Source organism: Zalophus californianus, chromosome 1 (assembly GCF_009762305.2).
Source record: "Zalophus californianus isolate mZalCal1 chromosome 1, mZalCal1.pri.v2, whole genome shotgun sequence".
NCBI classification, from domain to species: Eukaryota; Metazoa; Chordata; class Mammalia; order Carnivora; family Otariidae; genus Zalophus; species Zalophus californianus.
The window spans coordinates 167,754,373-167,778,706 of NC_045595.1; the positions used below are offsets into that span (position 1 = coordinate 167,754,373).

Below are 24,334 nucleotides of genomic sequence, written 5' to 3' on the forward strand. Positions count from 1 at the left end.
ACTACGTGACATATGATATATGGCAACAGATTGAATGCAGAGGCATATATGATGATCTGTCTTCTGTTGAGCCACACATTAAAAAGATTTTCAAAAATGTAAAGTAGTACCCCTTTTCTTACTAATTTTGTTTTGTTTTGGAAAATAGTGATTTTTTTCATAAAATGCTATTTTGTTAACATGTAATGAGTTTTTGTTATTTGATGATCTTATTACTTTTATTATTTTAGTATTTCCTCCTTTAAGAATTTGGGGCACCTAGCTGGCTCAGTCTATAGAGCATGTGACTTTTTTTTTTTTTTGGCTAAAAGTTTGTTTTCTCTTTTTTTTTATACTTTATCCATTCCTTCACTTTTTAAAAATTTTTTATTGTTATGTTAATCACCATACATTGCATCATTAGTTTTTGATGTAGTGTTCCATGATTCATTGTTTGTTCAGAGCATGTGACTCTTGATCTCAGGGTTGTGAGTTCAAACTACATGTTGGGCGTAAAGTTTACTTAAAAAAAGTAGTAAGAATTCATAATCAGAGAAGTTTGCCCCCCATTATTAGCTATTTATTTTAAAAAGCTTTTTTAAAGTAGCTATTCATCTTGATATTTAATATATTATCATTTGGATTGTTTTTTTGTTTCTACTAAAGATACACATACTCCAAAGCCATTGTAGACTGTTTATCTGAAAGCTAATAAGATTGATCGATGTAGGTGCCAAAAAAAAAAAAAAAAAACTATTCCAGAGGCATTCCACAAAAGTTGTATCAAGGACAGTTTACTGAGATTCATTATTCATTCTGCTTTTTCAGAATGCTGCCATCATAAGTTATATTGTAGTGCTCAGGCAAATTTGTAGCAATTTCCCTCCTTTGAGCACAGTTGAAAAACTGGCTCAGTGCCTAACATTTACATATAGCATATTTCAGAATATAAAATGTTAATAAATATTCTCACTCCCCCCCACACACCCTCTTATTTTATCCTGTATTGAATTAAGTGCTGGAGTTTCAAAATAAATTATTCCCTCCCCTGCCTCAGTCAGATGCTGATGCATGGGGATCTACAGTGAAATGCTTCCAAAATATGAAGATGAAATTAGGGGAAACAGATTAAAACTACCAAAAAAAAAAAAAAGTAATAGGTTAAATTAGCTGCCTGCAGAAGTTCCTACCCTAAGGACTGATTTATTTTTGTTTAGACCATGGGATAAATTGTGCCACTGTTACTTGGTCTAGAAGAGGAGGATGTAATCTCTAGAAAACCCAAGAACTGGGTCTTCCTAAATACAGCTACAACTAAACATTGTAACTTTTTGAAGAAAACAAAACAGATCAAGGAAGAACTAAAATGCATGGAGCTAAAAATGGAAGCCCCTGGACTGGGGGTGGTCATTGTATCTCCAAAACTGACAGGGAAGGAGGTTCTTGAACAGCTGAGAGGAGCAAATTGTTCAGTTTGGCAAATAGATCTTTAAAGCATTGGTTCTCAACCCAGGGACATATTTTGCCTTCCAGGGGACGTCTGACTGTGTCTGGGGACAATTTTGGTTGTCATAACTGGTGATGGTGGTGCTGGTTGAAGTGTTGCTATTGACATTTAGTTGGGTAGAGGTCAGGAATGCTCCTAAACATCCTACAATAAGAATGGACAGGACAACCCTTTGCATTCCACTCCAGCAAGAATCATCTTGGCCCAAAATGTCAACACTGGTAAGGTTGAGAAACCCTGCTCTAGAGTAAGAAACTGTTCTCAAGTTGTTTTATTAGAGGACTACCTGCCAAGGTCTTTCAGCTTTCTTTGTTTTGATTCTGTGCTCAGTGAAGAATCTTTTAATGGTAACTTGGTGTTTTATGTGGGTTTTTTGTTTTTGTTTTGTTTTTTTGTTTTTTTTTAAGTACCAGAGAGATTGATCAGTGTTACTGTATTTAACAAATACTTATGTAGTAACTGTTCAAAGAGCTTTGTAAGTATTAGCAATCACAACAGCACCATATTGTTACTCATTTTACAGCTGATGGCACATAGGCATAGAGAGGTTTGGCAACTTGGCCATGGTCACAAAGCTAGTTAGTGGATTCAGATTTTGCTGCATAAGTAGTTTCAACCCTTGCAGTAATGTAGTAAATTAACTATGTTTATACATTCATGCCTTTTTAGTGGTTAACCTGAGTCAGTCTTTCAGCTTAATCAATTCTGGATGAACTAAAGAGGTCAGGTTTCTGAATCTGTAAAGCTAGATTTAAGATGATCCCATCAAAGGATTAACACTCAGATGAAAGGACTTGAAACATCGAGTCCCCTTTTGAGACAGTTGATTGCCTATCATACATTAATAATTTTTTCCTGCAGTTTTTATTATTTTCAGACTTTTCAAAATGGTTCCTATGTAGTTTCTCCAATACCATTTGAACTCAACTTTAGTTTATAGTGTAATCAGATTTTTTTGCTGTATGTAGAATATACTGAACTGTGTAGAATCATAAAATGTTTGGAAATACAGAATGAATTAGGAAAAAATGCCACCTTCTTTGTTTATTGTGAACATGGAAATTTCCACATTCTCTAAGTATGTTTTTTACTTAAAAATATATATTCTCAAGGTGCTTGTGTGGTTCATTTGGTTGAATGTCCAACTCTTGATTTTGGCTCAAGTCACAATCTCAGGGTCTTGGGATTGAGCCCTGCATCAGGCTCCTTGCTCAGTGCTGAGTCTGCTTGTCCTTCTTCCTCCCCCTCAGCCCTATGGCCTGCACATGGGTGCATGCGGTCTCTCTTTCTCTCTCTCTCTCAAATAAATAAAATCTTAAAAAATATATATATTCTCTTATGTGTCTTCTATTCATATACACATTTACTCTTTTTATTGAAATATAGTAGACATACAATACCATATTAGTTTCAGGTGTACAACATAGGGATTCAACAATTATATATGTTAGGAAACGCTCACTACGGTAAGTTTAAGTGCCTTATATCACCATAGGAAGTTATTACCATATTATTGACTATATCCCCTATGCTGTAGTTTTCATCCCCATGACTTATTTATAATTGAAGTTTGTACTCATTTACATTTTTTTATTGTGGTAAAATATACGTAATATAAAATTTACCATTTTAAGTATTCAGTTCAGTGACATTGAGTACATTCACATTGTTGTGTGTTCATCTTCAGAAATTTTTCATCACCCCAATCCATTTACTTTTTTTTTTAAACAAGGAGAATGAACATGTTTTTTTCTTTTTATTTTAAGTAAACTCTACGCCGAACATGGGGCTTGAACCCACAACCCTGAGATCAAGAGTCACATGCTCTACCGACTGAGCCAGCCAGGCGCCTCTCCATTTACTCTTAATTGTGTGTAAAAGATCTATCCCTCCAGCCTTTTCATCATTTTTTTTTATTTTTTATTTTATTTTTATTTATTTGAGAGGGAGAGAATGAGAGAGAGAGAGCACAAGAGGGAAGAGGGTCAGAGGGAGACCGCAGACTCCCTGCTGAGCAGGGAGCCCGATGCAGGACTTGATCCCAGGACCCCAGGATCATGACCTGAGCCGAAGGCAGTCGCTTAACCGACTGAGCCACCCAGGCGCCCTCATCATTTTTTTTTAATCTGCTCACTACATAACTCATATTGGTATAGACTTTTTATTGATTTTAGCATTTTCAGACATTAGAATATATATTGTCCTCTAAATATGCCCATGCAAATTCATTTTTTATGGAAGTTTTATTTAACCCTAGCCCATTATTTCTTAAGTTACGTTTTGGGTGGAGGAAAAGGGGTCTATGAATGAATAAATTTGGCAAATTCTTGTTAAACAGGTTTCTTCACTATAGAACTCTCAGAGGTTTGAATATGATAATATCTATCATGTGCATGTAAAATGAGAGTGTAATTTTCTGAATTTATTAGTCCAGTGTATACTTTTTTAGTAAGTATGGGACATAATGCAATTTTTTTAAAGATTTTATTTATTTATTTGACAGAGGGATTGAGCTGTCAAAAGCAGGGGGAGTGAGAGGGAGAAGCACACTCCCTGCCCAGCGGGGAGCCTGATGTGAGGCTCTATCCCAGGACCCTGAGATCATGACCCCAGCCAAAGGCAGCCACTTAACCGACTGAGCCACCCAGGCACCCCGGGACATAATACAATTTGAGAAATATTGCTTGAATATTATCTGAAGGTTGAAAGTGCAAGGAACCATGGTATAATTTTTTTTTAAGATTTTATTTATTTATTTTTTAATGATTTATTTATTTGAGAGAGAGAGAATGAGACATAGCACGAGAGGGAAGAGGGTCAGAGGGAGAAGCAGATTCCCTGCTGAGCAGGGAGCCTGATGCGGGACTCGATCCCGGGACTCCAGGATCATGACCTGAGCCGAAGGCAGTCGCTTAACCAACTGAGCCACCCAGGCGCCTGGAACCATGGTATAATTTGACATCTTGAAATTCTTTTCAGGAATTCACTATATATCTCTGTCATTTTAGCTTATTAATGAGCCTTTCATTTACATTTTACTTGGGGATTGTGGGGGGAGAATTTTCTGTCGTACTGATGGACAAATGTGTTGCTGTGTAAGTTAGCATAATATACTGAAAATCATTTGACTTTTGGAGGCCCAGTTATGCAGTTTAGTAGATGCAACTTTGGACCTCTCAGGGCTTCTTTTTCCTCATTTGTAGGATGGAAATTAATTGGTCTTACCTTACTAGGATGATGGTGGGTGGGTGGATGTGTGTGTTGGGGGGGTTGTGTGTAGTGTTTCTCCCTGCTCCTTACCCCTACCCCAACATGCTGAGCTAGAAGTTGAAATTCAGAATAGGGTTTTATGAGTGGCTTGTGTATAATCTAACTTTTGTTAGATTGTGTATGCTGTTTTTTCATACAACCCTAAAATCTCATTGCTTTCAAAAGTGAGATTGATTTCACACTCATTACAAGTTGTAGTAGTAGTTCAGGTTGCAGTTGACTCCACCTGTCTTTTTTCATCTGCAGTTCAGGCTCTGAAGGATGTCATCCATCTGGAACATGCCATTATTTATGAGAAGGGACAAAGATCAGAGCACTTACGGGAAACTGTGCCTCTTAAAGCTTCTAAGACATGGCACATGTTACATTTATTCATATTCCATTGACCAAAGCAAATTGCATGGTCAAGCCTGATGTTAATAGGGTGGAGCGGTAACCACATCATATTACTACTCATGAAGGTCATGTTGACATTTTCATATAGTTCCTATAGCATGAATGAGTTGCAAATCACATGGAAATGGGCACTGTTACATAATCATTTTATATGGTGGGGAAGTGAATAGGAATAAACAAAAATAAGCATGGACGCAAACCATTTATTTATAACCTTACATCTAGGAAAAAAGTAGTTACATTCTAAAGAAATCACTTTTACATACTTTATGGGACATGTGTGTCTGGACATGGGCACTCAAACATATATCAGTATACATAGATTAACAGTAAATAATTTTCAAATTTCAAATGAGAGCATTAAATTTGACTTTTTATTTTTATTATAGGTATATTAAAGCAAGTGAAAGATTACATTAAACAGTGTAGCAAATGCCAGGAGAAACTGGATCGCTCCCGTCCAATATCAGATACTTCAGAAATGCTGGAAGAATTGGGATTAGACCTTGAATCTGGAGAAGAAAGTAACGAATCAGAAGATGATCTGAGTAATTTTACTTCACCTCCAGCTACAGCCTCCAAGCCTGCAAAAAAGAAGCCAGTATCCAAACATGAACTTGTATTTGTAAGTGGAACTTTCCATTCACCTTTAACATCTATAACTAATGTATTAGTATTTGTAGTCTTGGTGAATTTTTTTCTTAAAGTACTGAGATTGCTTGACTGTTGGCACTGAGATTGGAAATTTAAGTCTGTGTGTCAGGTAATGCACTCTGTTGTTACATACGCTAAAAGTATGCTAATACTGCTTTTTCATTAATCATAAATATTCTTGTTGTTTCTTCTCTTCAGAATGTTACCTGGTTTGTTGTTAATCATTCTTGCTGTCTTTTTAAATGGTATATTGGTACAGGTAGACAGAATACATTTCTGGAAGCAGTCTCTAGGTCGTGAAACAAGGTAAAATCAAACTGGCTAGGCCTTTGTTTTTTACCTCCAATACTTTCATACATCATCATATTTCTTACTGGCAAGAAGAGGCAGCAAGAAGTGAGATGCAGGTTTTCATTTGGTCAAGTAGAATGAACATAGCAGAAAATAGTGAGAATGACCTAGTTTTTAGTTAAATATATAGATACAATATCTGGCTGTTTCTTCATATTAATTAATGATGTCTTTAAAAGTGAATGTGTCATGTTTTAAATTCTGTTAAAGGTACAAATACAAATGATATATAATACAACTCTTGGTCTTAAACTTATTTTGATAGGTTGACACCAAAGGAGTGGTGAAACGTTCTTCTCCAAAACATTGTCAGGCTGTCTTAAAACAGCTCAACGAACAGAGACTATCCAACCAGTTCTGTGATGTTACTTTATTAATTGAGGGAGAAGAGTACAAAGCTCATAAATCTGTTTTGTCAGCTAATAGTGAATATTTTCGAGATCTTTTTATTGAGAAAGGAGCTGTTTCCAGTCATGAGGCGGTGGTGGATCTTTCTGGTAAGAATTTTCTAATATTCTTCCTTTTTGTTTATAAGTACCTATTGGAAGAAGGGCGTGTGTGTGTGTGTGTGAGAAACCCAGGATTTATGCTGCAGTGGGAGAAGCCCACTTATAGTAGTAGACTAAGCTGAATTGAAAAAGTCCTTCCTTTTAGCAAAGTTTCCAAGGTACGGTTATGGAAAAGGCTGTCATTTTCTATTACTACCTCTTAGGAGAGACAGATGTAGCAGTAGAAAAATTTCTGAGATTTACATGGCTAAAAACAGTTTGAGAGAAATCTATAACTGCATCAGTGTTATATCACACTAAGTGAATATGTTATTTAAAACATAATAACATAGGGCGCCTGGGTGGCTCAGTTGGTTGAGCGACTGCCTTCGGCTCAGGTCATGATCCTGGAGTCCCGGGATCGAGTCCCACATTGGGCTTCCTGCTCAGCAGGGAGTCTGCTTCTCCCTCTGACCCTCTTCCCTCTCGTGCTTTCTATCTCTCATTCTCTCTCTCTCTCTCAAATAAATAAATAAAATCTTTAAAAATAAATAAATTAAATAAATAAAACATAATAACATGTTATGACTGTTAAAAAAATTGACTTCCTGCATCTTATGTTGTGGAACATGTAATAGAGCACTTTTGTAGGTCTGTTTTTCATTTTTAAAGATTATTAGAATTCATTAGTTTGAGTAATCAAACAATATACAATAATTAAATTCTAGGTGTGGCTTTTTTTCTTTGGTTTTATTATTGTAAATTAATAATTTGACTTTCTTTTGGTTCACTAGAACTTATATATTGGCTTAGGAGTCAACAAATGAAAATTTAGGAAGAATTAAAATAGGTAACCTTATTTATAAATTTTTTCATAATATTAACTTACTGTAACTCTTGATTACTGAATTACTGACATTACTGTGTGAAATATCATTTCCCTTTTCTGAAAGAAAAAAGTGACTTCATCCAGGTATATAAATACTTACTTAGTTAACCATTGATTGTTTTCTACCTTATACTTTTTTTTTATATTTAAAGTAGACTTCACACCCAATATGGAGCTCAAACTCATGACTCCAAGATAAAGGGTTGCATGCTTTACCGACTGAGCCAGCCAGGCACCCCTACCTTATACTTTTTAAAATCACTTTTTCTGGGAAGACAAACACATATTTTTTTCTTTGCAGTAACTATGTTTAATTATTTAAAAATATTTATTAAGCATCCGCTGTGTGTGAGGAACTAGCCTGGGCTTTGGGGATAAAATGGTAAGCAAAAATTTTCATGGAGCATAGAATTGCATTATATTTTAGATTAATAATATTCACTTTCTTCTGGGTTTGATGACTCAGGAGAAAATATGTCTTATACTGAGCCATCTGAATAATAAAACTCATCACAGATGTAGTCTTTTGATTTTAAGTTAATTTTGGAATTTTTTTCCTATCTTTTATGCATCTGAAGCATAAAGAGAGGTATATGAGTGTTCTTTTTCAGTGTCTCAGCAGCTTAGCAAATGAAGTGTCTGCCCCAAATTAACTGCAATACAGCATCCTAATATTCCAATAAAATACCTCTTTTATTTTTCATCCTATATGCTTATTTTTATATTTTGTGCAGCAAGTATAATGTGAGTCGATAGGCAAAGTAGATAGTTTTTATTTGGTTTAAATATTAGGTAAAGTATAAAATATATGTGTAGTATAAAAAGATAAAATGTACATCTTTTTTAATTATATAGTTAATGTAGTTGAATTAATCTGTTTTCTTTCATTTGTCTATGCTTGTAAAAAGTTTTTCTGTACTAAGTCATAAAGACATGTTCATGGATTGCCTTTTTAAATTTTCATAGTTTTTATTTCATATTTAAGTTTTAATCTGTTTGGAATTTATTTTTGTTGGTGTGAAATAGGTGTTTGATTTCATTTTTTTCTCATTTTGATCATCACTTGTCTCAGAACCCTTTAGTGAAGACCCCATCCTCTTCTTGTCAGTTGACCATACAAATTCTCTTAACAAAACAAAGTTCCACATTTTTGGTACCGATTCTAGGCTTTGTTCTGGTCTATTGGTTGTCTCTCTGTACACTATTTTCACTTAGTCTTAATTACCTTACCTTTATAATAATGAGGAAAGTCTCCCACATTTATTATTCAGGTGGGTCTTAGTTTCATAACCCTTTGCTCCATAAAAACTAAAAGTAGCTTGTCAACTTAAAAACACACACAAAATAGTGTATTTTGAAAGAGATTACATTGAATTAATAGTTTTAGAGATTTATCCATAACAATCTCAAACACATTTTGTAGGATTACTCTAAGATACTTGATATGTTTTGAAACTATTATATTTTTTCCTTAAAATTATGTAATTTTTTATTTATTTTGGGTGTATATTTTATATACAGTAATATTGCTAAATTCCCTTAGTCATTCATAGTCATTCAGTCATTTATAGATTCTTTGAAATTTTCCATACAAAAGAAATAGATTATCTGCTAATAGTGTTGGTTTTGTTCCTACCTTTCTAGTCCTTGTATTTTGAAATTTTTTTTCTTTAAAGCGCTGTCCAAGACCTCAAAAAAAAACAGCAGTTGAATAAAAATGGTGATGGGGGTTCACTTATCTCATTCCCATTTCTAAAGAAAGTGCTTTTTTACCATGAAGTATATCATTTGGTAAATGTTTTAAATAGATAACCCTTTACCCTTTTTAACATTAAGAATATTCCCTCTAAAATGAATGCTGGTTTGTAACTCTCTGAGGATGTTCCCAGGTGTAATCTGTACAGGGGGCCAGTGCTTATGAGGATTGTCTTGGGCGGCTGCAAGATGAGTAGATCTCTGTGCCACAATCTTAAAAGTTTATATAGAAGTCTTAATTATGTTTAGTCGTGTACTCAGGAGGCCTTAAGTGGGTTCAGTCGTGTACCTAGGTTTTTATCTCAAGGATGTATTTTGGGGGCAGCTTCTGGACAGAAAAGGCAAGTGAAACACACGTTCTAGGAACAGGGGAGGGGTGGGGGGGCTCCACTTTTCTGGGACCATATCAAGGGTCAACTGGAAGGCAAGTTTTCTTGATGATCTCCTCCTGCAGTGATGACGTATCACATATTTTTTCTGTATTTATTGAAACCCTGTATTTTTACCATTCTCTTAATGTGAGAAATTACATGATTTTCTGATAAGCCAGTTTTTCGTTCTTGAAATAAATCCAGTTCAGTCATATTATTATCAGCTTTTGTATAAATTGCTGTTTGGTTTGCAAATATTGTCTAGAACATTTGCATGTATATTCATGAGTAATTTTTCTTTTTTACAGTTTCATTTTTCTTTTTTTAAGATTTTATTTATTTATTTGAGAGAGAGAATGAGAGATAGCACGAGAGGGAAGAGGGTCAGAGGGAGAAGCAGACTCTGCTGAGCAGGGAGCCCGAGGCGGGACTCGATCCTGGGACTCCAGGATCATGACCTGAGTCGAAGGCAGTCACTCAACCAACTGAGCCACCCAGGCGCCCTCACAGTTTCATGTTCTGATACCAGAGTTGGTCTAGTCTTATAAAATGTATGGTCCCTCCAATTTTTAGATACCTGAAAATAGTTACTGTGTGATTAGAATTATTTTTTTCTTGACTGTTTGGTAGAATGGTAGCTAAAGTTGCCTGAGCTTGTAGTGGAGTTGGGGGGAAGATTTTAACTACTAATCTGGCACATTTAATGGTTAGAGAGTTATTCAAGTTTTCTTTATTTTGAGAGAGCACATGAGAGCGCACACACATGCAACCGGGGGGAGGGGCAGAGGGAGAGGGAGATAGAGAATCTCAAGCAGACTCCCTGCTGAGCTTGGAGCCCAACGCAGGGCTTGATCTCATGACCCTGAGATCATGACCTGAGCCGAAGCCAAGAGTTGAACACTCAACCTACTGAGCCACTCAGGCACCCCTTGTTTGCATTTTCTATCATTTTTCTATAAGTTAATTTTTACAGAGTTGTAAAATAGTCTAGTCAGGGGTGCCTGGGTGGCTCAGTCGTTAATTGTTTGCCTTCAGCTCAGGTCATGATCCCAGGGTCCTGGGATCAAGTCCCACATCAGGCTCCCTGCTCAGCGGGAAGCCTGCTTCTCCCTCTCCCACTCCCCCTTGCTTGTGTTCCTGCTCTCGCTGTGTTGTTGAACTTCTGAACCCAGCAATTGAGATTGTTGTCCTTAATCAGTTGAGAAAAAGTCTCAGCCAATATGCCTTCAAAACTTGTTTCTGCCTCATTTTCTCTTTTCTACCTTTTGAAATTGCAATTAGACAGACATTCTCACTTTACATACTGCGACCCTTAATTTCTCTTTTGTATTTATCTCTGTGTAGATTATTCTGGGAAATTTTAATTGACCCAGTATTTAGCTGTGTTTAATTTGCTGTTAAATTTATTTATTGAATTTTTTATTCTAGTCTCTTTTCCATTTTTTTTTTAATTTTTAATTTTATTTAACTAAGCTCTGTGCCCAACATGGGGCTTGAACTCACAAACCTGAGATCAAGAGTCGTATGCTCTGATCCAGCCAGGCACCCCTCTTTTTCATGTACTTCTTTTTCAAATGTCTCTTTTAGGGTGCTACTTTTTATGACGTTTTGCTCTTTACTGGTGATATGCCACTCTTGACTTTCTATATTTGATCATAGCAATACTTAAAATCTTTGCTGATTTGGGGCGCCTGGGTGGCTCAGTCATTAAGCGTCTGCCTTCGGCTCAGGTCGTGATCCCAGGGTCCTGGGATCAAGCCCCGCATTGGGCTCCCTGCTCCGCGGGGAAGCCTGCTTCTCCCTCTCCCAACTCCCCCTGCTTGTGTTCCCTCTCTAGCTATGTCTCTCTCTCTCAGATAAATAAATAAAATCTTTAAAAAAAAATTTTTTTTAAATCTTTGCTGATTTGATTCATGCTGTTTGTTTCCACTAGCTTTTGTTCATGGTGCCTTGTTTGTGATTTTTTTTTTTTTAATTTGTACACAATGAATTCATATTCTTTAGAACTTTGTGGGAAATCTTTAGAGTTCCGGGTTGAAGGTGTTTTCCACAGAGAAAACACTTGATTCTTAAGATGCTGAGGGCATTAGCAGTCTGGGACTGCTTTAAATTCTGAGCCTGAGGATTTTTTGACTACCAAAGTGCTATATATATTCAACAAAAAATCCCACCAAATTAAGGTTGGTTTGTGGTCATGACTAATCAGGAGAGATTTCTTACCTCTTTCACCCAGTGCTGGGGTACCAAGTATATTTAAAATAATACTTTAAAGTATTTCTCTCTCTCTCTCTCTCTCTCTCTCTCTCCTCTCTTTTTAAGTAAGTAGGTCAAATTAGGCGATCTTAGTTAGCCATATTGCTGGATGTGGAAATCTCTGTCATAATTTTTCTTTCTGTTGGTTCGTAACCCTCCCATGAACTTCCCTGGTATAACCTGAAATTGGCCCCTGTACCAAAGAAACAGGCAGGCCATTCCACGGTGGTAGGTGGCAGTTTTAACAAGCAAAGGGCTTGTCTTGGGCGGCAGCAAGATGAGTGGATCTCCATACCTGCCCACCAAACTTAAAAGTTTAGAAAGAGGCCTTAACTGGGTGCAGTCACATCAGTGTAGGTGTTTTCAGTATCACATCACTGTCTCACGGTTATGTCCTTAGAGCAGCCTCAGGGAGCGGGAAAGGCAAATGGCACCCACATTCCAAAGACGGGGCAGGGGATGAGGAGCCTTTGAGTGCCCCAGAGTCCAGTTCACAGGTCAGCTGGAGATCACATCTTTTTGATGATGTTCCCTAACACTACCTGTAACCAACTGTTTTGCCCATTTTTTTTCTTTTTTTAGTTTTAATTTTGGTAAACACACATTATAAAATTTATCCTCTGAATGACTTTTAAATATTAACTATGTTCACATTGTTGTGTAATGGATCTCTGGAACTTTTTTATCTTGCAAAATTGTCCATTTTGATTAAGATGTTTTGCAGAGTCTGTATATGTGTATGTAAAAAGGCTAGGGGTAAAAACAAAATACCGAAATTATCTGCCTCTTACCTCTTGGCAGAATTATGAATGATTTTTTTAACTTTTTTTTTGCATGTTTTGTATTTTACAGTAAACATATATGACTGTGCCTTTGAAAAAATTGTTTTAGATATTTAAAGTGTTACTTGGAACAGTGTTAATTCTTTCGTGGGAAATTTTTTCTTATGACTTCAAACTTAGAAATTAAAAAGGTGCTAGGTAGGGGCACCTGGGTGGCTCAGATGGTTGAGCATCTGCCTTCGGCTCGGGTCATGATCCCTGGAGTCCTGGGATCAGGCCCCACATCGGGCTCCCTGCTCCTTGGGGAGCCTGCTTCTTCCTCTGCCTCTCTCTCTGTGTCTCTCATGAATAAATAAACAAAATCTTTAAAAAATAAAATAAAATAAAAAAATAAAAAATAAATAAAAAGGTGCTAGGTAGAAGACCAAAATACATTATTCTGTTTGTGTTTTTTGAAAGAAATACTTAGCTCGAGCTTATTTACCTTGATCTTGTAATTTGTAGCAGAAGTAACATGGCTTTAGCCTATTTAATTACCAACTTTCCTAGGATGACTGAATTAGCCATGATGATGTTAATGTGTAGTGCCCTCAGTTTTCAATGGACTGTTGATATACCTCACAGTTTAAGGCTTCCCTTCTTTGTCCATCATTTATCTGCTTATATGAAAGGACTGCATTTTATGTACCTTGAGTCAAAACTGAAAAATAGAGCAAATGTGAGTTTTTAAAAAGTTGCTTTCACTCTTTATTTCAGTAAAAGATCTCTAAGATAAATTATGATACCAGAAAAGCAAGGCATAGGACAGTGTATGTAATATGCTACCTACTGTAAGAAGGGGGACTACTAAGATTATTTGCTTAACTGTATAAAGAAGTTCTGAAAGCTGTAACAGATTCTTAATCGTACTGGTTGTGGGGATAGAGTTGGACTTATCACTGTTTTATTTTCTGATTTTTGAATCATGAATATTAATGGCTTTTGAAAGTGAAGTATTGGGAACTTACAGATAAACTGCTTTTATTTTCTCACATAAAATAAGAATATAATACCTCCTGTGTATAGTAATTATTTTCTTCCTTAGACCAGGAATGGGCAAACTGTAGCCCAAAGGGGCAATCCTCCCTTCTCTCACATTTTGTAAATAAAGTGATACTGGAACACAGCCATGCTCATTTGTGTATGTATTATCTTTGGCCCCTCTTTTCAGCTACAGTGGCAGAGTTGAGTAGTTAAAACAGACACCTTATGGCCTGCAGTAATTATTATCTGATTCTTTACCGAAAAATTTTGCTGACCCCGTGTTAGATCTTGTTCTTAAATTTTCAGTAGTACAGCCCTTTGTTCACAATCATATTTTTATATGGACTTCTTTTATTAAAATATACAGTTATACTTACAGAAGTGAGGTTAGGGGACAGGTTGGTTGAACCCTGCCTACTCACCTGCCTCCCTCTCTTTTTTTACCCTCCATTCTCCAGCAGCTGTTTCTTGAGGGGAATTTGAGGAACCCCCGGGGTTCTAAGGAGTACAGTTTGAAAATGACTGCCTTACAACAACTCTTTGAGGTAGTAAGTCTGATATTATTTTCTATTTTAGGTATTGAGAGACTCGGCTCATAGAAGTGAGTTAGTCAAGGCTTATTAAGCAACCAGAACACAAAACAAGTCCAGAGTGTTTAATTGCAGAATAAATGGTCATATTTGCCTTTTTGCCTTTGTATTTTATTTTATATTGTCATAATCATGTATTAATTGTTTTTCTAAGGTGTTTTAGTAGTTATTTAACTTTTTTGTACCCGTCCCCCCCCCTTTTTTTTTTGTTCCATGTAGGTTTTTGTAAGGCAAGCTTCCTTCCTTTATTGGAATTTGCCTATACTTCTGTGCTAAGTTTTGACTTCTGTAGCATGGCTGATGTAGCCATCTTGGCTCGCCATCTTTTCATGTCAGAAGTTTTAGAAATCTGTGAAAGTGTACATAAACTAATGGAAGAAAAGCAGCTAACAGTGTATAAGAAGGGTGAGGTGCAAACAGTTGCATCTACCCAGGACTTACCAGAACAGAATGGAGGTACGGCACCTCCTGTGGCTAGCAGCGAGGGAACCACAACATTATCTACTGAACTTGGGGATTGTGAAATTGTACTGTTGGTGAATGGAGAATTGCCCGAAGCTGAGCAGAATGGAGAGCAAGGACAACACCCTGAACCCCAGGTTTCTTCAGAGGCTCAAGCCACTCTGTCACCTGCAGGCAGTGTAACTGGTTCCCATCCTGAAATGGAGTCTGTGGATTTAATAACAAAAAACGATGAGACAGAACTAGAAACTTTAAACAGCAGAGAAGATAGCACGGTTTCTAATATTCATCCCAAACTTTCAAAAGAGAATGTAATCAGTAGCTCTCCAGAAAACAGTGGTATGGGAAATGACACATCAACTGAAGATATCTGTGCTGAAGACATTCCAGAGCAAATGCAGAACCTTGGCCAGTCTTTAAAAGATCAGGAAAATCTAGTTGCACTGACAACAAAGACAGACCTTGGCCCTGATGATGAAACTTACAGAAGCAGGCTTCGGCAGCGTTCTGTTAATGAAGGGGGGTATATCCGACTGCACAAAGGAATGGAGAAAAAGCTACAAAAACGGAAGGCCATTCCCAAGTCAGCAGTTCAGCAGGTACGATGAAGAGGTGACCTTTGTGGTGTTAGCTTTAAGTCAAAAGCATTCTGTTCATAAACTTAATACACCTATCATGAAAATTACTTTGGGAGGAAGGGCAGTAGGTGCAGGAAAACAACTTAATGTTTTAAATACCAATATTAATAAGATAATATTAATTTGAAATAACATGATTCATGACTTTAAAAATTAAAATAAGTTGGGATGCATGGGTGGCTCAGTTGGTTAAGCATCTGCCTTTGGCTCAGGTCTTGGTCCCAGAGTCCTGGGATCGAGTCCTGCATCAGGCTCCCTGCTCAGTGGGGAGTATGCTTCTCCCTCTCCCTCTGCGCCTCTCCCCTGCTTGTGCTCTCGCTTGCACTCTCTCTCTCTCTCAAGTAAATAAATCTTTTTTTTTTAATTAAAATATTTACTTAGATTGTGTTTTCTGTCCCTTAATTAGGTAGCCCAGAAATTAGTTCAAAGAGGGAAAAAGATGAAACAGCCAAAAAGGGATACTAAAGAGAATACTGAAGAAGCAGCATCCCATAAATGTGGGGAATGTGGAATGGTTTTTCAGAGACGATATGCCCTTATAATGCACACACTGAAACATGAAAGAGCTAGAGATTACAAATGTCCGGTAAGTAATTGGAAAGCTAATTGAAGATGGCTCTAACTTCATGATAAACAGAATCCAGTTTACTGTTTCATTGTTATTCTGCTTGTATTCTCTCAGTGTTTCTCTGTCTCCCTTATTTTGCTATGTAAGAGTCATCTTCTGATTTGCCTGTGTCATTTCTTAGCTCCCCCTCCCCACCAAAACCCCACAAAAAACAGTGATCTATCTTTGCTTCTTCCTGATAGTACCCTAGTAAGACAAGACTGAAATTATCATTTAAAAAATAAAAGCTCAGGGGCACCTGTTAGTCTCAGTCGGTAGAGCATGCGACTCTTGAGGGTCGTGAGTTTGAGCCCCACATTGAGGGTAGAGATTACTTAAAAATAAATAAACTTTAAAAATTGAAAAATATAAGCTCATAGAAGGGTAAAGAGAATGGGGAGGAAACCTTAGCAACTACATTCTGGCCCCTGATAAATAGAGGGAATAACTGATTTAGCAGATTTGAAAGGGCTCATTCCCAGGCTTTCAGTGGAGAAAGGTAAGAACCTGTCCACTTTGTATTGCAGAAGTACCAAATGCCTCAGGAATTAGTGTTACTTGCTACTTTGAAAGGAGTCTCTTTAGAAAGTTTTTAAGAAGCAGTTAAATCACCACCACCTTCTCTTCTACTTTCTGAAAGCAATAAAACCATGACTGCTCTGGGGAACACTGTGTACAGTGAGGGTGAATGTACTATACCCAAAAAAAGGGAAACTAAAACCTTTCATACTGAATGTTGAAATCTTTCAAGTTCTCTTTACCTACTCAAGTCCCAGAATATTAGCAGTCAGACCCTTAACCCAAAAGCAGAAAGGTTTCTCAGAGATGAGAAATCCGAAGCCCAATAACAAAGGACTTGGAGACAGTGCTGACAAAAGCCTGTGGTTGACAGCTTCCCCTGCACCCACCCCACTTATACAGAAACTCCAGTCAGTTTTTTTTTAATTTTTTATTATGTTAATCATCATATATTACATCATTCCAGTCAGTTTTGTAACATACTGAAATACCTGTAGATGTCAGGGATGATCAGACTCAGGATAAATATTTCAAGAAAAAAGCAACTTTGAGGATCCACAAATATAAAAATCTCAGAAAAATTGGGAAATAGACTAAATGTCTCAGAAAATAATGCAAAAGACAAGTTAGAAAATGAGAGTGAAGAAATTTAGAGAATTGGTATAGGATGTCTAATATCCAAATAACACCAAGGGGAACATGAGAAGGAAATCATTTGTGGAATAAAGAAAAATATCAGAACTTAATTTTCCTTGTGAAAAGGGACACGTTGAATGCCTACAACCACATCACCCGTAAGTAAATGTATATCAAGATAAATTATGAAATCTTTAAATCAAGGGACAGGGCGCATGGGTGGCTCAGTCGTTAAGCATCTGCCTTCGGCTCAGGTCATGATCCCAGGGTCCTGGGATCGAGTCCCGCATCGGGCTCCCTGCTCCTTGGGAGCCTGCTTCTCCCTCTGCTTCTCTCTCTCTCTCTCTCTCCCCCTCTGTCTCTCATGAATAAATAAATAAAATCTTTAAAAATAAATAAATAAATCAAGGGACAAAGAAAAAAATCTTATGAATAACGATAGAGAAAAAAGATAGACTCATAGAAAGGATAAAGGTCAGAATGGCTTCAGGTTTTTCAGCAACAGTGGAAACTAGAAGAGAAGGAAAGACACAAGGTCTTTTAAAATTCTAAAGGGAAGTGATTTCCACCTTAAAATCTATAGCCAAACTATCAGTTATTTGTGATGATAGAATAAGAACACTTTTAGACATGCAAGGTCTAAAAGTTTTACCTCCCAAACTCCCTTTCTTGGGAAGCTTATTGGCAGAGGTGTTCCACTAAAATTAGCAAGACCTGGGAAACACGGGTTCCAGTTCTACAGAGTCCAAGCATAGGAAACAACCAGTCCAGGTTGGAACAGGACAAAATTCTTTGACAGAGATCTCTTTAAGGTGATGTCTTTCAGTCTCCTCTCAGTAGACAATTGAAGGAAGGGTTTGGTATTGAATTAGCACTAAGTATAAAGAGAAATAAAACAGAAAAAGGAGGGAAAGGGAATCATAGTGTACTATATGACCCAGCTGTAATAACAACTACATCACTGGAAAAATGTGAACACAGCAATTGGTCAAAACTGGGACTGAGCTATATTGAGAAAGTAAGGTAACACGAAGGGTCTGCATATGTGGAGGGAGCGGAGGGGTGAAGGAAGAGAATCCTCATCCATTATTCATGTTACTTAGAGTTACCAAGATAAGCATCATGAGAGAGTAAAAAAAAAGTGGCAGAAGTAGTAGACCAAAAGAATTTTAAGGACCATCCTTATCTTTCTAACTTTCTCTAACCCTTAGTTTTGCTCCACCTGACAACTTTAGTAGTCATATGATGATAGCATTCTTCTGTATCTGTGTCCTACCGTTCCTTCTAGACAGACCTAGTCTCTGCATTGATGCCTTTCTTCACTGCTTTGATGACTCCCTCTGTGGTTAGATTATCAACCTCTCCAGAGTAGGGGCTGGGTCTTGACCCGTGTCATCCTTATAATCTGATACGTAGCATATTGTCTCTTATATAATGTGTGTGTTTATTGATTTATATAATTGTAACGAAATGGGAAATTGAAATAGTCAAGTTTCATTTAACATTTGTTATGGAATTACATTTAGACAGAATTTTATTTACTTTTTTGTAGTTGTGTAAAAAACAGTTTCAGTACAGTGCCTCCTTGCGCGCACATCTTATCCGACACACCAGGAAAGACGCACCCACTTCATCCTCTTCCAGTTCTGCGGCCAATGAGACGTCGGGAACATCGTCTGAGAAGGGGAGAACCAAACGAGAATTTATATGTTCCATATGTGGAAGGACATTACCTAAATTATACTCTCTCCGAATACACATGCTAAAGCATACAGGTGTAAAGCCACATGCGTGCCAGGTAAAGCCGTGAAGTTTATTTTATTATATAAAGAAGGTTTGTACTTAACTACTGATGAAACTGGTTGATTCTGGAGTCACCCTCACTCCTATAAAATGTCACAGAGAATTCTAGGACTTTCAGTTTGTTGCCTGGATTAAAGGGCGATTCCCAATTGTGTTTTTTCATTTGCTATTTAATTTGTTGTAATTTGAAATGAATCTGTTAGGATGTTCATGAAACTTACTAGGATTCAGAGGATGTACTGGGTGAGAATAACCAGTTCATTATCCCATTCATCCCTCTAACCTACAGCAGGACCAATCTGGACTGGAAAGGAACCCATGGTTTAAACAAATCTACTTAGCAAAAATACTGCCTACGCTGTGTGTTTTCTAGAGCTGAGGACTGAGACTATCTAAATGCCGAAATAAAACTTCTAGGTAAAGAATCCTGTGATGAGCCAGATTAGGGCTATTTGGAACAGTGACAATTTTCTAGTAGCCCCTGTAGCCTTGCATATAAGCATGACCCATTTTTTCACCAATGAGATTTTTAATGATTTTTTTTTTTTTTTTTTGCTTTTTGTTATGAGAGAATAGAATAGAACCCCATGTACCCTTTATCCAGCATCAGTAGTTGCCAGCACATGGTCAGCTGTGTTTTATGTATAAGTATTAACTGGGCCTCTGGTCTTTTCATGTAGCACTACTCAAAATGTGTATGGTCCATGGAAGATAAGTACAGAAACTGAGAGTATACATTTCGAAACTGTCATGGCAGTTGACATTGTTGTGACATTGTTATCATATTTAACAAAAAATGGATTGGGGAAATAAAAAAAAAAATGAAACCCTGGTTCTTCATCAGAGTTTGAGAAGCACTGTTCTAGTTGGTGTAGCAAGAAATTAGTATATTTTCTTGTGATTAAGCTCTCATGTCTCTTTTAATATAGAAGGTACATGTCTCACAAGAACAGTGTGAGGGTCTGTTGTACTGCTTTGAGCTCCTTCAGTGATCACCTGGATCTAAGAAAAGTAGTAGTATTTGTTAAGTACTGAGTCAGAAGATGACCAGCCAGCTAACATCCTTGACACTTGTTTCAACTTTCAGTTTGTCATTTTGTTTATAGATATTTTTCTTTAAAATGGCATACACTCTTTCTGTCCTCGTTCTTCAGAAACAGCCCTGATTTCTCTTTTCTGTTTTACCGGTTTAAACACCTGTGCTGTCGCAGGTCTGTGGAAAGACTTTCATCTATAAGCATGGCCTAAAATTACACCAGAGTCTCCATCAATCACAAAAGCAGTTCCAATGTGAACTATGTGTTAAGTCATTTGTTACCAAACGGAGTCTTCAAGAACATATGAGTATTCACACAGGTAATGAGAAGTTTGTATTGACAAAGTTACACATTATATACTCTTAAGTTACTGTTATATTGATTATGCTATAATTATTTTAGAAATTATATTGATATACAGTGTGCAGTTTTTTATTAATGAAAGTAAGGCTAAAAAGTGTTCTTTAATTTTGGAGCTATCTTATTGGTATAAAAATAATCATTGTTTACCTCAGTGTAGAAAAAAGTGTACTGAGTATTAAATTATGCAATATTTAGATCCAGGCACTTAAAGAAATGGTCATGCTTTTAAAAAGTTAATGGGGTCGCCTGGGTGGCTCATTCATTAAGCGTCTGCCTTTGGCTTAGGTCATGATCCTAGGGTCCTGGAATTGAGTCCCACATTGGGCTCCCTGCTCCGCGGGAAACCTGCTTTTCCCTCCCCCTCTGCCTACCTCTCTGCCTGCTTGTGCTCTCTCTCTGTCTGTCTGTCAAATAAATAAATAAAATCTTAAAAAACAAAACGGGGTGCCTGGGTGGCTCAGTCGTTAAGCGTCTGCCTTTGGCTCAGGACCCTGGGATCGTGTTCCACAGCGGGCTCCCTGCTCCGTGGGAAGCCTGCTTCTCCCTCTCCCACTCCCCCTGCTTGTGTCCCTCTCTCACTGTGTCTCTCTCTGTCAAATAAATAAATAAAATCTTAAAAAAAAAAAAGTTAATGGAGCCCCTGGGTGGTCCATTTGGTTAAGTGTCTGCCTTCAGCTCAGGTCATGATCCCAGTGTCCTGGGATCGAGTCCCACATCAGCCTCCCTGCTTAGTGAGGAGCTTGCTTCTCCCTCTCCACCACCCCACCTCATTCTCTCTCAAATAAATAAAAAATCTTTAAAAAATTAATAGGCAGTTGTAACTGTCAACATGGGGTAGGGCTTACAATTTTATTAGAATTTTTAGTCTGTAGGTAATTATTTTCCAATGCTTAAAGCAGTTATGTGGAAATGGCTGGTGAAGGGTAGATGGCAGCTCTAGAACTTGTATTCAACTCTGTACTATTACAATCCAGATGATTATGCAAGCGCAGGACGTTCTTTGGGTAGTGGTAATCTTGCTAGTACTGTAGTTGAGAGGAAATAGAGATTTTGACCTGGTTTGTTGTTCTTCTGAGAGGATGACTGCCAAATGTAATAGCTCTGTGTCCCCTTGATAAAATAGCTTCTGAAGTAGGACATAAAGTATTCTTTTGGAAGAGCACCTGATTGTTGGATTTGTGATGTGTTTTTTATTTTTTATAGGTGAGTCCAAGTACCTTTGCTCAGTTTGTGGAAAGTCTTTTCACAGGGGCTCTGGACTAAGCAAGCATCTAAAGAAACACCAGCCAAAGCCTGAAGTTCGAGGCTATCACTGTACTCAGTAAGTGTTTAATACATAAACTGTTCAATTTTGTGTTCTTAGTAGGTTTATTTGCAAGTTGTTTTCAAAAGAAAATATTTGAGGTAACTCTAGTCAATAACACTATTATATAAATGAAATTAGCTAAGGGAGTAGAACTTATACCTATATATATCTGATGTGATGGACATGTGAATTAACTCGATGGGAAGAATCCTTTCACAATGGATACATATATCAAACCATTATGATGTACATTTTAAATATCTTAAAATTTTGTCAGTTATACCTCAATAAAGCTAAAAAAAAAAACAAAAACCAAAGGAAATGTTTGAAGATAATATTGAATTGTTATTTTTTCTTGATTTTAATCAGTCTTTTTTTTTGCCTAGATATTGCTATTTATGATTTTTTAGTTTTATTTAGATATTACATAACACATAACTCACTCACTTGAAATACTAAAGACATTCTTCAAATGTATTACCTGGGGGTGGAGACTGTAGGGAGGAAGGGTCCCCAGTACAAGCCAGATTTTTTTTTCTAGGCAGTTCGTCTAAGGTGCTGGGTTGTCTGCTAGTTTTTCCTCTCTTCAGATTCTTTTTCTTTTCTTCCTCTCTTCTTTTTCCAAAGCCTCCTGAAATTTCTCTTTTATAATTGAGATAAAACTCACTTAACGTAAAATTCATCATTTTAAAGTGTACAGTTCACTGACTTTTAGTACATTTAGTACATTGTGCAATTAGACATCACCACTACCCAATTCCAGAATGCCTTCACACTCAGTCAGGCTGTTACAACTTTATCTTGGCCTTCTCTTCCTGTTTGTGCAGAGTTGGCTAGAGATGAGAGCTTAGGGCCTTCTCAGGTCTTTTCTAAATGTGTATTGCCCTGGGCAAGTGCGTGGACTTCTCAGTTCCTGGGAGAGTTTTTCAAAGCCCCTAATCCACCACCACTTCATTCCCCAGCCTTTTCTCCCAAGCTCTTGGTTTGTATATTGTTTGAACCAAACTACCATTCCTTGTCCCATGCAGCGGAGGTGAATACATTTGCCTTTAAATGTTTTCAACAGACTTCTCCTTTCCCCCCAATCCTCAGCCCTAATAGAGTTGGGCAAACTAAATGCAGACTCTTTGAGGGGATCCTTCAAGGAGTCACCAGGTGGGTTGAAAGAGACAACCACAGTTCTTTGAGAATAAATCCCTCGGGCACTGGGAACCCATGGTGGGAATGCAGTCTTCACGGCTGCTGCTGAGCTGAGAAGCAGGGGATGGGACCAAGGTAAGTTCAAATGTTACAAAGCTCTCTTACCAACATTTAAGGATTTTTAAAATTATTGTATGTTTGCCTGTTCACTGTACACTTTTAATCAGTTTCCAGACTTCGAGTAAAATTGATTCTTATAGTTTAGGCCAGTTTGTCTGGAGCAATGGGCTTGTGGGTTTCCTGGACGCCATATTTGCTGATGTCACTTTAATCAGTCTTATTAAAACAAAGATATTATCGTTAGATTTTTAGTTGCAAGTGAAAACCCAACCTCAACTGGCTTGAATGAAAGGTAAAGTCTTGGAGTCTGAATGATTTAACATAAACTAGATTCACATTCATTAGCACTTGGTGTCTCCAAGGCTCTCTAGACAAGGCAGTAGCAGTGGTTTCAGCCTCGCATCCTCTCAACTCCCAAATCATCAAGCTGCTTTTCTGGCAATTCCTGTATAGGTTCTGAGATCTGAGATCGGATCTGGTTAAGTCATTTGATTATGATCAGTAATTACAGCCAAGGGAACGCTGTACTCTGATTGACTTAGGCCTGTGGCAGTTGCTCCATCCTGTGGTCAACAGTGAGGCCTACTCCAAGTACATGGACAGAGAAAGGGAGAGGGTAAAAGGGGGAATCAGATGGGGTTTAGGGGGAGACAGAAAGCCAGTGTCTCACATAATAGCCTTTCAGAGCTCTGCATGGTTCTTTCTAAAATATTTCTAGTACTAGAAACAAAACAAACAAGCAAAGGGAAAAAAGAGAGAGGGAGGCAAACCAAGAAACAGACTCTGAACTATAGAGAACAAACTGATGGTTACCAGAGGGGAGGGGGGTGGGGGATGGGGTAAATAAGGGATGGGGATTGAGGAGGGCACTTGTGAGCACCAGGTGTTGTATGGAAGTGCTGAGTCACTATATTGTACACCTGAAATTGTATGTTAACTAACTGGAATTTAAATAAAAACTTAAAATGTTTCCAGTACTCCAGAGCTAAAAGAACTTAAAACCCTGAAGCCCTATTGCAAGACTGGAATAGTAGCAAACTCTTGTGTTTTTTTAATTTATAAATAAATTATGTATTTATTTAAAGATTTTATTTATTTGACAGAAAGAGAGCAAGCACAAGCAGGGGGAGTGGCAGAGGGAGAGGGAGAAACAGGCTCCCCAGCGAGCAGGGAGCCTGATGCGGGACTTGATCCCAGGACCCTGGGATCATGACCTGAGCCGAAGGCAGACACTTAACCGACTGAGCCACCCAGGTGGCTAAATTCTTTTGTTTTAAATTGGGATCATTTTTTGGGCGCCTGGGTGGCTCAGTCGTTAAGCGTCTGCCTTCGGCTCAGGTCATGGTCTCAGGGTTCTGAGATCGAGTCCCACATCGGGCTCCCTGCTCCATGGGA

At 37.6% G+C, this 24,334-nt stretch overlaps 2 protein-coding genes across 3 annotated transcripts in view; one reads left to right on the forward strand and one right to left on the reverse strand.

Annotated features, from left to right (window-relative positions):
- The window catches only part of ZBTB11 (zinc finger and BTB domain containing 11), a 34,541-nt gene that overhangs the window by 5,452 nt on the left and 4,755 nt on the right, over nt 1-24,334 (forward strand). The window contains exons 2-8 of the mRNA XM_027582176.2: nt 5,542-5,777; nt 6,423-6,654; nt 14,528-15,369; nt 15,815-15,994; nt 18,723-18,968; nt 20,185-20,329; nt 21,577-21,694. Of these exons, the coding sequence (XP_027437977.1) occupies nt 5,542-5,777; nt 6,423-6,654; nt 14,528-15,369; nt 15,815-15,994; nt 18,723-18,968; nt 20,185-20,329; nt 21,577-21,694 (1,999 nt within the window). The remainder of the gene's footprint in view (nt 1-5,541; nt 5,778-6,422; nt 6,655-14,527; nt 15,370-15,814; nt 15,995-18,722; nt 18,969-20,184; nt 20,330-21,576; nt 21,695-24,334) is intronic.
- The window catches only part of LOC113916211 (PEST proteolytic signal containing nuclear protein), a 52,499-nt gene continuing 43,005 nt past the window's right edge, over nt 14,841-24,334 (reverse strand). The window contains exons 5-6 of one of the 2 annotated variants that reach the window (XR_003517874.2): nt 18,713-18,846; nt 14,841-14,977 (exon numbers count right to left, since the gene is read on the reverse strand). Coding sequence is in view for 1 of the 2 variants with exons in the window: in XM_027582181.2 (XP_027437982.1) it covers nt 18,801-18,846 (46 nt within the window). In the remaining variant the exon portion in view is untranslated. Of the gene's footprint in view, nt 14,978-17,979; nt 18,847-24,334 lie in introns of those variants that run through there. The other variant, XM_027582181.2, reaches the window with a different exon arrangement.